The 17,375-nt window shown below is 41.5% G+C and overlaps 1 protein-coding gene across 1 annotated transcript in view; it reads right to left on the reverse strand.

Annotated features, from left to right (window-relative positions):
* Positions 1-17,375, reverse strand: part of lca5 (lebercilin LCA5) — a 54,431-nt gene that overhangs the window by 22,088 nt on the left and 14,968 nt on the right. The window contains exons 4-6 of the mRNA XM_033020806.1: positions 13,655-13,792; positions 12,683-12,779; positions 8,439-8,566 (exon numbers count right to left, since the gene is read on the reverse strand). Of these exons, the coding sequence (XP_032876697.1) occupies positions 8,439-8,566; positions 12,683-12,779; positions 13,655-13,792 (363 nt within the window). The remainder of the gene's footprint in view (positions 1-8,438; positions 8,567-12,682; positions 12,780-13,654; positions 13,793-17,375) is intronic.

Here is a 17,375-nt window from a genome sequence, read left to right on the forward strand (position 1 = left end):
TCAATCTGGACGATGGTGGCAGGGTGACCAGAACGGTACACCGTACTCCAAATCTGACCTAAACCAACATCTTGGACAGCTGTTACAGGACGTCCCAAGCCTGGTACACTACACCCTGACTGATGAAGGCATGTGTGTCAAACGCCACCTTCAACACCCTATCAAAATATGTGGCCACTTTCATGGAAAGTGATCTTTCTCACTCTTGTGCTAGGGATGTGTTTGACATACATGTGTTCATTGTTCAGGGTGTAGAATACAAGATTTCCAATGACCTGTAACAGCTGTATAAAATGTTGGTGAGGCCACATTTGGGGTAGCATCTACAGTTCTGGTCGCTCTTCCACTATTATTGTTTGCTTTTTATTTATATACATTGAAGACATATAGGCCAGAAAAGGGGTAGGATGGAGAATTAAGGTGACAGACAACTATTGTCTGAATGAATGCAGGTGCTCAATAAAGTGCTGACCTAATCTCAATTTGTTTTCTCCAATGTAGAGGGGATCTCATTGTGAGCAGTTTGCAAACACTATAATGGAAGAAGTGTAAGCGAATTGCTGCTTCTTCTGAAGATACCATTTGGGTCGACAGATGATGGGAAGGGATGATGTGTTTTATCTCTGGTGGTGGAAAGAGTATAGTTTGTGGGAATGGAAGGGCAGATCAGAGAGCTGTGGAGTCATAAGGTCTTACAGCATGAAAACAGCCCTTCGGCCCAACTTACCCACGCAGACCAAGATGCCCCATCTACACTATTCCAACCTGTCTGCATTTGTCCCACTTCCTTTAAAACCTTTCCTATCCATGTATCTATCCAACTCTCATTTAAATGTTGTGATAGTATCTGCCTCAACTACCTCTCTGGCAGCTTGTTCCATATACCCATCCTTTGTGTGAAAAAGATGGCCCCAGGGTCCTTATTAAATCTTTCCTCTCTCACCTTAAACCTATGTCTAGTTCTTAATGTCCCTACTCTGGGTAAAAGACTCTGTGCATTCACCTTATCTGTTCCCCTCATGATCTTATACACCTCTGTAAGAACACCCCTCATCCTGCGCTCCAAGGAGTAAAGTCCTAGTCTGCTCAACCTCTCCCGAGCTCAGGCACTCGAGTCCTGGTAACAGCCACGTAAATATTCTACATATTTCATATAACGGGGTGACCAAAACTGAACACAATACTCCTAAAGTGGCCTCACCAATGTCTTGTGCAACTGTAATATAACATCTCAATTTCTTTACTTTGTACTCTGACTGGTGAAGGCCAAAGTGCCGAAAGCTTTCTTGATCACTGTATCTACCCGTGACACCACTTTCAAGGAAATATGTTCCTGCACTCCTAGATCTCTCTCCTCTACAACACACCCAGGGCCATGCCATTCACTGTGAAGGTCCTGCCCTTGTTTGACTTCTTAAAAAAAAACTGATTCATGAGACACGATCTTCCACGTATAAAACTCTGCTGACTGTCCTTAATCAACCCGTCTATCCAAATGCACATACACCTTATCCCTCAGAATACTCTCCAGTAACTTGCCTCTCCACTGGCTCACTGGTCTGTAATTTCCAGGCTTTTCCCTGTAGCCCGTCTTAAATAAAGGCAGAACCACCCTCGAGTCTTCTGGCACCTCACCCATATCTAATGAAGATTCGTCAATCTCAGCCAGCGTGCCCACAATTTCTTCTCTAGCTTCCCACGGTGTCCTCGGATATGTCTGATCAGGTCTGGGAGATTTTTCCATTTTCATATTCCTCAAGACAATCAGCATCTCCTCGACTGCAATATTGACTGTCAAGACATACTTAAAATAATAAAAACAGAGAAGGGACGCGACAGACTGATGGCGAGGCGGCCATTACGGGCGCCACCCGGTGGTGATAATCGCTATGGTTTCTAAGGGGCATATTCTCTCTCTAGTCACTCTCTTTCATTTAATATATTTGTAAAATCTCTTTAAAATTTCCTTAATATTATCTACCAGAGCTCCTGCCAACTTCCTCCTTATTTCCTTCTTACGTATGCTCCTCAGTTCCCAAAATTCCCCCAGGGATACACTTGATCCCATTTTCCTGTACCTGCCCGTGTCTCCTTTTTTCTGACCAGAGCCTCAATTTCCCTCGTCATCCAAGTCTCCCGCTCCCACCTGTTTTGTCCATTACTATCCTTAATCTATCATTATCAGGACATGGTGTTAGGTAAAATGTTGGGACTGAAGGCAGTTAAATCCCCAGGGCCTGATGGTCTGCATCCCAGAGTACTCAAGGAGGAGGCCCTAGAAAAACGTGGGCACACTGATGATCATTTTCCAAAGTTCTATAGAGGCTGGATCAGTTCTTGTGGACTGGAGGATAGCTAATGAAACCCCACTATAAGAAAGGAGGGAGAGAGAAAACAGGGTATTATAAACCAGTTAGTCTGACATTGGTAGTGGAGAAGTTGCTCGAGTTGAGTATTGAAGATGTAATAGCAGCACATTTAGAAAGCAGCGACAGGATCAGTCAAAGTCAGCATGGATTTATGAAGGAGAAATCATGCCCGACTAATCTTCTGGAATTTTGAGGCTGTAACAAGAATGGATAAGGGAGAGCCAGTGGATGTGTGTATCTGGACTTTCAAAAGCCTTTGACAAGGTCCCACATGAGAGAATAGTGTGCAAATTTATGGTATGGGGGTAGGGTATTGACATGGATAGAGAACTGGTTGGCAGACAGGAAGCAAAGAGTATGAATTAATGGGTCCTTTTCAGAATGGCAGGCTGTGACTAGTGGGGTGCCGCTAGGCTCAGTGCTGGGACCCCAGTTATTTACAATATATATTAACGATTTAAACGAGGGAATTAAATGTAACATCTCCAAGTTTGTGGATGCTGGGTGGCAGGGCGAGCTGTAAGGAGGATTCTATGAGGCTGCAGGGTGACTTGGATAGTTGGGTGAGTGGGCAGATGCATGGCAGATTCAGTTATTTGTGGATAAATGTGAGATTATCCACTTTGGTGGCAAGGCAAGGCAATGCAAGGCAAGGCAACTTTATTTATATAGCACATTTCATACATGAGGCAGACTCAAAGTGCTTCACATAAAAACATGTCATACAATAAAATGAAATAATAAAATAGAACTAAAAGAAAAGAAAAGCAAAATTAAAAATGCATTATAAAAAGTGCAAAAGTTAAAAGTGCAATGTAGTTAAGATTTAGCTGAAAGCTAAAGTAAACATAAAAGTTTTCAGTCTTGTTTAAAAAGTGGTCAAAGTTGAGGCAAGTCTTAAATCTTCAGGAAGTTTATTCCAGCTATTTGTTGCATAATAACTAAATCCTGCTTTCCCATGTTTTGTATTTACTCTGGGAATCACTAACAGATTGGTTTCAGAAGATCTTAGCGATCTAGAAGGCTTATATAGTGGAAGCATGTCAGTGATATACTTTGGTCCTAAACCATGTAGTGATTTATAGGTGAGCAGCAGGATTTTAAAATCAATTCTCTGACATACAGGGAGCCAATGTAAGGATTTAAGAATTGGTGTAATGTGTTCAAATTTTTTGGTCTTTGTTAGAACTCTAGCAACAGCGTTCTGAACAAGCTGTAGCTGCCTGACAGTTTTTTTTCGGAAGACCTGCAAGGAGACCGTTACAATAATCTAGCCTGCTAGTAATAAAGGCATGTACAAGTTTTTCTAAGTCTTGAGCTGACATAAATCCTCTTAATCTTGCTACGTTTTTGAGGTGATAGTAGGTCGATTTTGTTACTGATTTGATGTGACTGTCGAAATTTAAATCTGAATCCATAATGACCCCAAGATTTCTGGCTTTGTTTGAAGTTTTCAGGGACAGAGAGTGTAGGTGTTGGGTTACTTTAAGCCTTTCTTTTTTAGCACCAAAAACAATTATCTCTGTTTTGTACTTATTTAGTTGAAGAAAAACAAGAAGACAGATTATTATCTGAATGGTGTCAGATTAGGAAAAGGGGAGGTGCAACAAGACCTGGGTGTCCTTGTACATCATTCACTGAAAATAAGCATGCAGGTACAGCAGGCAATGAAGAAAGCAAATGGCATGTTGGCCTTCGTAGCGAGAGGATTTGAGTATAGGAGCAAGGGGGTCCTACTGCAGTTGTGCAGGGCCCTGGTGAGACCACACCTGGAGTACTGTGTGCAGTTTTGGTCTCATAATTTCAGGAAGGACATTCTTGCTATTGAGGAAGTGTGGCGTAGGTTCACGAGGTTAATCCCTGGGATGGTGGTATAGATATATGATGAAAGAATGGATCGATTGGGCTTATATTCACTGGAATTTAGAAGGATGAGAGGATATCTTATAGAAACATATAAAATTCTTAAGGGATTGGACAAGCTAGATGCAAGAAAAATGTTCCAGTTGTTGGGGGAGTCCAGAACCAAGGTCCAATTCACTGGATGTTTTCAAGAGAGTTAAATATAGCGCTTTGGCCAAAGAATCAAGGGATATGGGGAGAAAGCAGGAATGGGGTACTGATTTTCGATGATCAGCCATGATCATATTGAATGGTGGTGCTGGCTTGAAGGGCTGAATGGCCTACTCCTGCACCTATTTTATATGTTTCTATGTTTCCAGGAACATGCATATCCTGAAGGCATATCCTTCATATCCTTACATAAATTGAAGGAAATGTTACCTTCACCCCTCAGGTCGCACTGACACAGGAAGGATGTGGTGGCTTTGGAAACAGTGCAGAGATGGTTTATTAGAATGATTGCCAGATTAAGGGGCATTAGCTGCAGGCATAGGCTGGACAGAATTGGATTGTTTTCCCTGGAACGCCAGAGGTTGAGGGAAGGCCTGATAGTAGAAATATATAAAATTATGAGATGCATGGATAATATTTTCAATATTGTATTTTGTGGTGAAATGATTCAGTACTAAAGGCGGCTCACCTAAGGAAATTGATTTTATCCCAAACTACACAGTTTAGTTATGGATATGCAACAGAAACCAAAGGAATGAAAAACAATGATCCTTTGGTTCTACAGTTTGATTTTACTTTTTGATTTCAGCATGTACTGTAGAATGCCATGTCTATCCAGAAAAAGACAGAATACATTGCAGTGGTATAAATAAATCATCTCAAATAAATAAATTAGAAGTGGAATATCGCATGACAATTCCGTTCTGATTTTTTTCTCTGCAACAAATCAAAATCAATCAGAAAAGGGAAGACTAGAAACAAAAAAAAACAAATTTGAAGGAAGCAATTTGAAAATAACTTTTGCAAGATAAATTATTTAAAAAAACATTGAATGACCTGTAAAAAATGATTCCAATAAAATTAATTAACTCACACTGCTACAAAACCTTTTATTCCAAAATATATTTACCTGAACCAAATGGCATCACATTTAATGCACCTTGCTTAAAAAAAATGATTACCCTATTAACGCAAATTCGAATATGGCCTTGATTGCAAAATGAGACGAAACCAGTTGCTGAATTTATTTCATCCCTGATTTGTGATCAGAATATCTGCAAGTAGGTGAGGGAATTTTTTGTTGCTAAAGTATCTTGCATTATGATGAGAGTATGATTAAATTAACCCAGAGTTTTTCATGATGGTTAAAAAGGCCTCAGCAAAGTGCTAAAATGTGAAATCTTCTGCCAAAAGTTCAAATTGAACAACTGTGGCCATACTGAATTTTACGTGCTGTATCAACCCAAACATTTGTTTCTCTTATTATTCACTGGGTTGACTGTCACTTGCAAAGCTGATTATCCATTAGGCAATTTTGATGAGTTATTCTTCATAGTACTCTGGATTTATGCATAGTTCTTGATACAGTTGGGAGATTGCTTTCCTTAAAGGACATTAATCAGTTGGATTATTAACAACAATTCTGCAGTTTACTGACTACCATTATTGATACAGGTGCACAACCTTTTATCCGAAAGCCTTGGGACCAGACACTTTTCATAATTCGGAATTTTTCGGTCTTCGGAATGGAAGATTTTTAGCGTAGATTTTAACGGCTGGCTCAGTGGTAGAGTGCTCGGCTCATATCCGCAATGTCGCGAGTTTGCGCCTCGATCCCGGCAGTTACTCGGTCGCGAGTTTGAGTCTTGAATGTAGTTTTTTCTTGCATAATAAATGTTTGTATGAAATGCAGTGTAGGAGAGGTGTACTGACTGTGTGGGCAGAACTTTGGAAGTGATTGCTCACCAGTCTCAAAAGCCGCTGTGTCTCCCTGTCCCTGGGATAGCAGGGGGCGATCAAACAGCACAATACCCCCCTCCCCCTCCAACTCCAGAGGAATCCGCTCCCCGATGGGCCGCTACGGCGACAAGTGGCAGTCCGCCCACAGCCCGAGCTGCGCCACCCCAAGAACAAGACGTACCAAGCTGGGCTTGCTGATCTGGGATCTCCGTGCTTGCAGTGGGCCTGGGGGTCGGTGTCCCGATGAGGGGGCGCAGCTCGGGCTGTGGGCGAACTGCCACTTGTCGCCGTAGCGGCCCATCGGGGAGCGGCTTCTGATGGTCCTGACGTCTCTCAGCTCCTTTCCAGGGGGGTGGCCGGAGACGTCAGGACCAACAGGAACCCGCTCCCCGATGGGCCGCTACAGCGACAAGTGGCAGTTCGCCCACAGCCCGAGCTGCGCCCCCTCATCCGCAACCCGGGTTCCTCTGGAGTTGGAACGGGGCTGGGCTGCTGCTGGCTGTGGGTCTCTGGGATCTCCGTGCTTGCAGTGGGCCTGGGGGTCGGTGTCCCGTTGGTCCTGACGTCTCCGGTGACTGGCACTGACCTGCTGGCATCGCCGACGTGAAGACAGTGCAAAGCCCCCGCGCCGGTGCAATGGGCGGGGAGCTGGAGAGGGGAGGGAAGGGGTCACACACATGGCCAGGAAGCAGCGGGGTGTAGGTGGGGTGAAACTGAAGGGAGCGACAATCTGCTGCTGCCTGCCCGCTGAGTTAAAACGTTCCCACGGTAGACTCACGATACACTGTGTATCGTGAGTCTACCGTGGGAACGTTTTAACTCAGCGGGCAGGCAGCAGCAGATTGTCAATTATTAACCTTCCCGCGCAATATACCCTCACCTTCTCTTTTATGAATGGGGATTTAGTTCCCCTTTCTTCGAGGACCGACCGGAGGTTCCGCTGTCACCTCTGCAGGCCGCCCTCGGTGAACGTCTTCAAGGACCTTTCTTCAAGGACCGAAAAAATGTCCGTTATTCGGAGCTTTTCGTTATTTGGATCTTCGGATAAAAGGTTGTGCACCTGTACCAAGTTTTTATTCCGCCCCACTTCATTTCATTTTACCTACTCCCTGATTTAAAATTCACAAGCTACCATGATGAGATTCAAAGTGTATTTTCAGATGTGCCATCCTGGCTGGATGGTCATCCAGTAATTAAAAACGTTAATTTTCATGCTAACCTAGCCACACAATCTGAGTTAAGGTTGGAATTTTCCAAGTATAACCATAATTCACATTCTGCTTTACTTCACTTCAATTAGAGGGCCAGAGTCTTTGAAAACTTAGTCCCATAATCCTTTGGAGATGATGTATAATTCTTCAGAGGTGATACAGAAAAACAGAATTGACATTTCAGCTCAAAGATCCTTCTTCAGAGCACCCTAACCTGTTGAATCCAGGCTGCATTTTCCGTTTTTATTTCAAATTTTCAGTTTCTGTAGTTGTTTTGATTTTCATTAGATTATTTCAAAATCAAACAGTCCAATGAAATGATACCATTACCTTCAATTATATTTCTTCAAATGGTCAAAGAGGCTTTTAGCACATTTGCCTTCATCAGTCAGAGTATAGAGAATAGAAGTTGGGAGGTCTTGTTGCAGTTGTATAAGATGTTGGTGAGACCGCATTTAGAATATTGTGTCAATTCTGGGCACCATGTTATTGTCAAGATTGAAAGGGTTGTCAATGCAAAGATATTGTCAAGATTGAAAGGGTTCAGAGAAGATTTACAAGGAAGTTGCCAAGATTTGAGGGTGTGAGCAATCGGGAGAGGTTGAATAGGCTGGGACTCTATTCCTTGGAGCGCAAGGAGATGACAGGTGATCTTATAGAGGTGTATGAAATCATGAGAGGAATAGATTGGGTAGATGCACAGAGTCTCTTGCCCAGAGTAGGGGAATTGAGGACCAGAGGACATAGGTTCAAGATGAAGGAGAAAAGATTGAATAGGAATCTGAGCGGTAACTTTTTCCACACAAAGGGTGGTGGGTGTAAGGAACAAGCTGCCAGAGGAGGTAGTTGAGGCTGGGACTATCCCAACGTTTAAGAAACAGTTAGACAGCTACATGGATAGGACAGGTTTGGAAGGATATGGACCAAGTGCAAGTAGGAGGGACTAGTGTAGCTGGGACATGTTGGCCGGTGTGGGCAAGTTGAGCCAAAGGGCCTGTTTCCACACTGTATCATTCTAGGACACAAAATAGCATTAAAAACATACCACTTGGGAATAGTCGCCTTTCATCATCATTTCTTCCTCACCACCAATTATTAGGGGCGGAGTTGGGAGTTCTAACGTTGAGAAATACTCTTCGGTCTGTACTCCTTTTACTTTACTGGCTGATCTTGCTGAAACACACAGAAAAACAATAGTCATATTTTTAAAAACAGATTTGTGCTTGTCAAAACTTCTGAGTCATTGTAGATGGGAATTTTAATTGCACCTTATTTAAAACACTCACTGTAGACAATTCTGGGTCAGCTCACAGTAAATAGTTAATTCAAAATTAATAACATGAGTTTTTACTCAAAAAATCTATTTGAAGAATGGTAACAACCTTAAGGGATCGGACAGGCTAGGTACAGGAAAAATGTTCCCGATGTTGAGGGAGAAGAGAACCAGGGGTCACAGTTTAAGAATAAGGGGTAAGCCATTTATGACTGAGATGAGGAAAAACATTTTCACTCAGAGATTTGTGAACCTGTGGAATTCTCTGCCATAGTGGGCAGTGGAGGCCATTTCACTGGATTTATTCAAGAGAGAGTTAAATATAGCTTGTAGGAGCCATTTATGTTTAGGCTAGCTACTGTTGGCATATTATATTATTTTGTCTAGATATATCTTGCAGTATTATTTTTGACACTTGGGGCAGTCATTAGATGCACAGGGTGGTGTGTATATAAGGGCACAGGGGAAAGGAAGTCGCAGGCACAGGGAGGGAGAGCATACATTTCACACGAGACTAGGGACAGAGCAGCCAGCTACAACATGCATGCAAAATAATGAAAGCTTGGTACGTTCATCTCTTTGTTTGTACAACTGCTTCAATAAACAGCAACAACAAACAGGAAATAACAACTGGAAGATCTGTTCTATTAGGTCTGCGTAAGATCACTCCTACTTACCTGCATAGTAATGGCATCTGGAAAAGAGGTACTGGAAAGGTCAGAAATTTGCCATTACAATTAAGTGAGAGCTTGCTCTATGAGTGAAACTGGAGCTTGTGAGTCATTCAAGCGGAACAGGGATTACTTTATTTCACAAGCCTGACGCCACCATCCCCAATCAACTGGACAAGGTCGCCACCTGTGCTAATCTGACTGATGGAGATTGGAAACCCTGAAAGCCAACGCGCAGGGACAGTAGATACGTACAGCATTAAGCTTTATTGGAGAAGCTATATATGTGTATTGGAAAACGGTTACTATAATGGAGAATTGACCTTGAGAATCACAACAATATCAGTTGTTTGAAACATTGTGCCGTCGGCATACGGCTTTCACGTCAACGAATCTTAGTGAACGATGTTGGATAGGATTCTGAAAACGATAACGATTATTAAATGCACTGCCAAAGGCTTGGAATTGTTCATTGAAAAGTGTCAGAAGACAAGAAGCTCAATATGTAAACAAACTAACAAGTTAATTGAAATGCTGAAAGAGCTCATGAAATCAAATGAAAATGCAAATGAAGTACAATCTAACCTAGTTCAATTAATCAAGCTCTGTGATGAAGTCAGAGAAAACCATGAGTCATTGGTGGTTACCACTGCCTGAAAATGAGCTTGAAAGGCAAAATCAGTGGTTTCAACAAAGAATGGAAGCTTTTAATGGTTTTATACAAGATGTAAAGGTGCGGTTATGTGATGTTGGACAGCAAACTACACACTCCATAGCTAAAAGTGCCAAACAACAGAGTGTTATAAACTGAGATGACATTGGACCTGATGACAATGTTTCAAATGTCTCAAAACTTAAATTAAGCCAGAAATCTAGTTCTTCATCATGTGCATCTTCAACGTCCTCTGCTCGCATTAAAGCTCAGGCAGAAAGGGCTGCTCTTTTGGAATGGGTTGCCCCTGCACAAAAGGCATGAGCATTGAGGCACAAGATGAACAATTGAAAAGAGAAAAACAGCTGGAACTAGAGACTGAGCTGGCAGCAATCAATGCAAAGATCAATGTATTTGAGGCCATGGGATCAAGAAGCAGCTCTAGAGTATCTGATGGGATGAGCTCTTATTTGAGAAATGGAACTGCTCAAGAGGAAACATCAGCTAAATTAGATCCACATGCAGATGAATACTTACCTGATCAAGTGCAACAAAGACAGAATGTGTTGATGGGAACTGAATCTTCCTCCCAGCAACAGGTTATTAGACCAAAACAAACACCATGGACTAGACCATGATATGACCCATCCAACTCAATACTCTCTTCAAAGGCAAAATGTACACTCGTATGCAAAAGGGTGTGCATCGGCATGTTCACACTACCCTCCCCCCCCTGAATGATGGAAATCAAGGTGGTGTCTGTAACCTAATTCAGAGGCAAAATGACATCACTGCTCTTCTGGCTCAACAAAATCTCTCTTCTATTTTACCACCTAGAGACATTCCTGTTTATGATGGGTGATCTTTTGCAGTATGAAGTTTTCATCATGGCATTTGAAAGAGGAGTGGAAAGAAAGACTAATGATGACAGTGATGGCTTGCATTTTCTCGAGCAATACACAAGAGGGCATCCAAAAGACTTAGTCCGCAGCTGCCTACATTTGCCTCCAGCCCAGGGCTATCAAAGAGCAAAAAATCTGCTTAAAGAACATTTTGGTAATGAACATGAGATTTCCACTGCATATATGGTCAAGGCATTTGCCTGGTCAGTGATCAGATCAGAGGATGTGAAAGCATTGCAAGCGTTCTCACTGTTCCTTAGAGGTTGTTGTAATGCAATGGAACATCTCACATATATGGAGGAAATTAATGTTGCTTCCAATATGAAGACCATCCTTCTAAAATTGCCTTAAAAGCTCAGAGATAAGTGGAGGGATAGGGCATGTCAGCTACAGGAAATTCGTGGACATTGAGCTAGATTTTCTGACCTGGTCGACTTCATGGAGAGACAAGTGAAGATACTGTCAGATCCACTTTTTGGAAACATCCAGGATGCTAGGCCAATTGCAACTGTCAAAAGCTCTCCTTTTGCTGAGACAAGAAAAAGGTCAAGACCAAGAGGAAGCAGTTTTGCAACAATTGTAATACCTGTAGAAGCACCAGTACAAGAAAATCTGACATCAAATGGAATGAAAATAAATGTATCTACTGCCAATCCTCAAGGTTCTTGTTTGTTCTGTAATGAAAGTGGTCACACAAAGGATAGACTTCTTAAAGGAGAAGGGAACTGCTTTGGATGTTTGAAAAGAGGACACATGAGCAAAGACTGCAAGAGTCGTTTGACTTGTGATGTGTGCAGCCAAAATCATCCGGAAATACTCCACTTTGAACAAAAGGACAAAAAGTAGCCAGAATATACAGAACAGAATGAGAAGCCAATTGTGAGTAATGCTGGTCTCTCATATGTGTGGGCATTTTGGGGCCAGTGATGAAGCCTGTATCTTCCCCATTGTACCAGTACAGATAAAGAGCCACAAGGGGGACACAGTGTTGCAAACATACGCATTTTTTGGATCATGGAAATTCATCAACCTTTTGCACAGAAAGCTTGATGAGAAGGCTGAACATTACCGGACAAGAGACAAATATTCTCTTGCGTACCATGAACCAAGTGAAGCCTGTGATCAGTTATCATATCTCATGTTTGGAAATATCTAGTCTGGCCAAAGATGATTCTATTCAACTATCTGATGTGTTCACACATAAGACCATGCCTGTTTCTCAGCTAAGCATTCTCAGACAGGAAGACCTGATACAGTAGACCAGGGACAGAGCAGCCAGCTACAACTTGCATGCAAAATAAGGAAAGCCTGGTACATTCATTTTTTTGTTTGTACAACCACTTCAATAAACAACCAATTAAACTGGAAATAACACCTACCTATTTAAAATCCAGTAGAGTGCAAAAATTCAGCATTTTGCTTTTTGCTTTCTACACAGTGGCTTTGAACAATGGGGGTAACATCGTGAAACTATACATGCACAAAAGTATGACCAGGAGTAGATTATTCAAACATCTTCACCAGGTACCTCCCTCTCTCACCTCTTATTTAGTTTTAAACCCAATCCACCCCACCAGTTATTTGACTTTAAATAAATGTACCAAACATCACATGAAATTAAAAAAATCAAGAAAATGATTATTTTGTAATTTTCAGAGACTGGGATAGGCTGAACCCATCAGAGTGTAAATGATACATAACAGAATTTCTAGGCTGTTTTTGCAAAATGCAAACATTTAAAAAAATATTAGCCTTGACAGAACCTACAATACTTTTAGCAATCAGAGATACCTTTTCTCTTAGGTGTGTTTTCAATTTCTTTCTTTGGTGATGATTTCAGTATGCGATTGGCATAAATATTCCTCACGTCAAGCTCTTTTTCCTTCTCCTTTGAAAAACACAAAATAATTTTATCATTTTTAAAGAAACACCAACAATTCAGCCTATTTCTTCCCACCCCGAGTATCCTGAGACTAAATATTATGAACCTAATACCATCTTGGCTAGGAGCAACTAAATCCAGATCAAACATAGAATTTCTAGAATTGGAGAGCAAATTTACTAATTGAGTTATTATGGAGTTCTGGTTTCATGTTAAAGAAACACAAGGACAAATCCACTGCTTTTCTGTCATCTTTTTCAAAAAAAATTCACCCATTTATGTTACCTTGCCGATGAATAATTGATTATTAAACCATTCAGTGCAAAATCATAACATAAATCATTATAGAGAAGTAAAGGAGGACATCTTGTTTCTATTAATTTCATTACTTTGTTTGTGTTGGAAAAACAGATCTTATTTCTTATTTAAAAGATTATAGATTGAAGATAAGAGCTTCTTGAGGATTTTAATTTTCTGAGATAAAATTTCCTTTTCTGATGGATATTTGACAATAGGCCTTTTAACAATTCCAGAAACATCTTTATTTCTACCCGGCCTGATTAATCAGGAATGTTTTCAAAGTCTTATGGTAACTCTTGGTGTGATAAATGGTAACAAAGAACAAAACAAAATTCAATTATGGGCCATAATCTGTATTGTGACTTTGAAAATTAACTGATGCAGTGATGCTTATCAATGCAAAAATATTTGTAACTTTGTTAGCAATAGATATAGTCGTTATATTAAATCTATTCTAAATTGACGATTAAATTTGCAGAAGTAATTTAATTTTTTTATATCTAAAAAATAACCTGTATATTGCTGCTTTTTGGCTGAAAGATCTATTACTTATTTGACAAAACTATAAAGTGGTGAAATACTTTTAATTTTTGACCAAGGCGTTGAATTTCCTCCTGGAGATTGCGAACATCTTCCTGTGCCTCTTGTGTCTTTTTGCGCTCAGAAGTAACTTGTCTCAGGAAGCTGTTGTTGGTCAGCTCCAAATTTCTCTCCAGATCCTTATTTTGAGAAATAAGAACATTAAAATTATCCGATTATTCCATTATGTCTACAAATTTATAAACATCCTTCGAAATAAATTTATAAACATGCTTCTTCTGGACCACTAAAAGCATGGGTTAAATCTGTGACAGGATATGTATTTAATCGTAATCTAGTATCTCACAAAACTGACTATGGGTCAATTGCTAGGTCTTTTCTGGGTGGCCCACTTCCTTCATGTGCTCTATAAATAAAAAGATTTCATCCATGGATTCAGCTGTTTATTGACACATCCATTATCAAAGAAATTTGAAATAACAGGCCATTCATGGCTTCTGGTTCAGCAAAAATGGAGAAATGAAATCAGAAAACAATCCAATCCTGAATTAAGAGTTTTTAAATTATATTCAGTTTACACAGAATTGAATTTCAGAATGTAGAAATTCACTGATTGTAAAGATTTTTGTCTGAAATTTCACAGGATCAAGAGGCCAATGTATGCACGTATGATACATGACAGGACAGGAAAGAATTTCAGTCAGATTGAAATTATATTGCAAAGAAAGGATCCAGTTGTTTCGATCAATTCTGGGAAGAACAACACTGGAAACAGTTTTGAAAAATACCAGGAGCCTGGAGCAAAATTATACAGGAGCATAAGGCTTATAATATCTGGATCATTGGCTGGCTATAAGAAAATTGATGTGGGAGTAGGCCAAGTAGGAATATGAATGCATGACTAAATGTGAGAAAGCAGGATTCTTTTCCTTGGGACAATATCACCAACATTTCAACAGAAAGAACTACACCATTTGGTTGGACTCCATCAGAATTAGAATATTTTTAGTAATTTAGTTTACAGGGTATAGACCACATAGGCTGGAATTTAGTTAAGGGATCCATGAATTAAAAGACAACCACAGATACTGACAATTTGAAATAAAAAACAGAAAATATTGGAAACAGCAGATTAGACAGGATCTACGGAAAGAGAAACAGAGTCAATATTTCATGACTGAGACCCTTTGTTGGTCTCATTGTAACAGTTTAAAAGATCACAGAACTGAAGATCAGAACAGAATCGGGACAATTAGCGTATTTCCCGGCAATGAAGAAGCACCTGCGTCGAAAGACCCCCATTTTGAGTTGCTAAATTTTGAAAAAAGGCTGGCGGGACAGGACCAAGGGTTTGGTTTAGTCAGTAGAAAGGAAAATGTGAAACTCCTTCAAGGAGGTAATGTGGACCGGGGAGCCTCCATCTTCACCTGTCCACAATGCACTGTGCGGTTCAGATCTGAGGACTTCCTGGCAGAGAGAGACAGAGACAGAGAGAGGCAGGCAGAGAGGCAGAGACACAGAGAGAGAGACCCGCCCAGTAGCGACCCGCCATCCACCACCTCCACCGGTTGCGCCTGTGCTGAGCACAGGCTTGGCGATCGCTTCGCCTAACACCTCCGCTTAGTTCGCAATAACCAACCTGATCTCCCAGTGGATCAGCACTTCAACTCCCCCATCCATTCCGAATCTGACCTTTCTGTCCTGGGCCTCCTGCATTGCCAGAGTAAGGCCCAGCACAAATTGGAGGAACAGAACCTCATATTTCACTTGGGTAGTTTACACCCCAGCGGTCAGGGCCGGATTTAGATGAAGACAGGTCCTAGGCTTTTCTACTTGTGAGGCCCCTCCCAATCCCCCACCACCACGACGAGAGGAGATGGAAGAGTCCACCAGATTGACACCGATGTGCAGCCGAGCATGGCCAATGAGATAATAAATAAAAAGCGCAGCTTTCCAGCCCTTGCCAGTGCTAGTGTCGAGTTATCGGCTTAAAATACTATTATTCTGAAATTCAGATTCAGATTCAACTTTAATTGTCACTGTCAGTGTACAGTACAGAGACAACGAAATGGATGGGCAAGGAAAATTACTGAAGGGTTGTTTAGAGACTAGTGCGTGGTGACAGCATATGTAAGAAAGGCCTATGACAGTGTCAAAAATATTATACACCAGGCCCGTGTGAAGCTTTTCAAAAAGGGGGGTGGCATGGCAGGATTACAAAAAATTTATGTGAAATAAGTGCACGCAGTGCATATCACAAGTACACATATCAAAGACCCTTGCGGCCGGGGTCCAGGGCCCGCTTATGGGCCCAGGAAGCTCTGGGGTTTTAGATGCTCTCTGGTGCATTCTGAGCCTTATTTTGGAGCATTTCTGCATGACATTTATGACCAATATTTCAGAAATAATTTTAGTTGAGTCAAGAGTGGTTGGAATGGGATGATTAGGGTCATTGTTGTATACATTTTTTTTAAATCAGGAATTGAAGCAGTCCTTGTTTTAATAATCAAGTAGTACTGTAAAATGTTATGTAAAATGTTATCAAGGAGCATGCAAACACTGCAAATAAAATACTGTAAGTTTTTTCAGTAAATAAAACATTTTTTTAGAAAATGTTTTGTGTGTTGATTTGATTGCCTGTTACTGTTCGACTGTGTTAGTGTGCACACTAAAAATATGATGCAAAATGAAAGTCACAAACTATGGAATACATATTTTTCAGTATTGTTATCAAGGAAAAGAAAGAAGTTCCAATTGTTTGATATTATTCATATGGAAGAGAAAATATAATTGATCTAAAACCTACCTTAATTTTGCAATCTCACTAAAGTTAATCCCCCTTTCCCTCCCCCCCCTCCTCCTTCCCCTCCCCCTCCCCCCCCTGTCTCAACCCCCCCTTTCCCCCTCTCACATCCCCCCTCTCTCCCTCCCATGCAGCGAGGCTCCAACTCCGCGCCGCAGATACCGCAGCCCCCCCCTCAGACCGGAGAAACGGGCACACCCGCAACGCAATATTCCACTACCTATCTGGATTAGACACCAAGGATCTTTGGTAGACATCGAGGTGATTGCGTGGAGTGCAAATGAAGATCTGAACCCGCCTGGGCCCACTGCGCACTCGCGGAAAGACAACGTCATTTTGCGACGCTACTGCGTCACCAGCTTCCCCCAACTGCGATGGTCGCAATTTTTCCCCCAAAACTTCCAGCGGGCTGGAACCAGAATTTCGGGTAATTTCCAGCTGATAGCGCTCCATTTTTTTTTCTCTCAGGATTTGTTTTGCTCTGGGAAAAAAAAAACACCTTGGCCGGAGGCCCCCTAGATTTTGAGGCCCTAGGCTTCAGCCTATGAAGCCTATAGGTAAATCCAGCCCTGCCGAGGACTCCCTAGATCTCGAAGCCCTAAGCTTAAGCTTGTGAAGCTTATACGTAAATCCGGCCCTACCAGCGGTATGAACATTGACTTCAGTCTGAAGAAGGGTCTCGACCCGAAACGTCACCTTTTCCTTCTCTCCATAGATGCTGCCTCACCCACTGAGTTTCGCCAGCAATTTTGTCTACCAGCCACTTAACAATATCTTTCCTATAACATGGTGCCCAGAACTGAACACGATATTCGAAATGCGGTCTCACCAACGTCTTATGCAACTGCAACCTCCCAACTTCTATACTCAATACTCTGACTGATGAAGGCCAAAGTGCCAAAAGCCTTTTTTACCACCTTATCTACCCGCGACTCGACCTTCAAGGAACCATGCACCTG

This window comes from Amblyraja radiata, chromosome 5, assembly GCF_010909765.2.
Source record: "Amblyraja radiata isolate CabotCenter1 chromosome 5, sAmbRad1.1.pri, whole genome shotgun sequence".
Lineage (NCBI taxonomy): Eukaryota > Metazoa > Chordata > Chondrichthyes > Rajiformes > Rajidae > Amblyraja > Amblyraja radiata.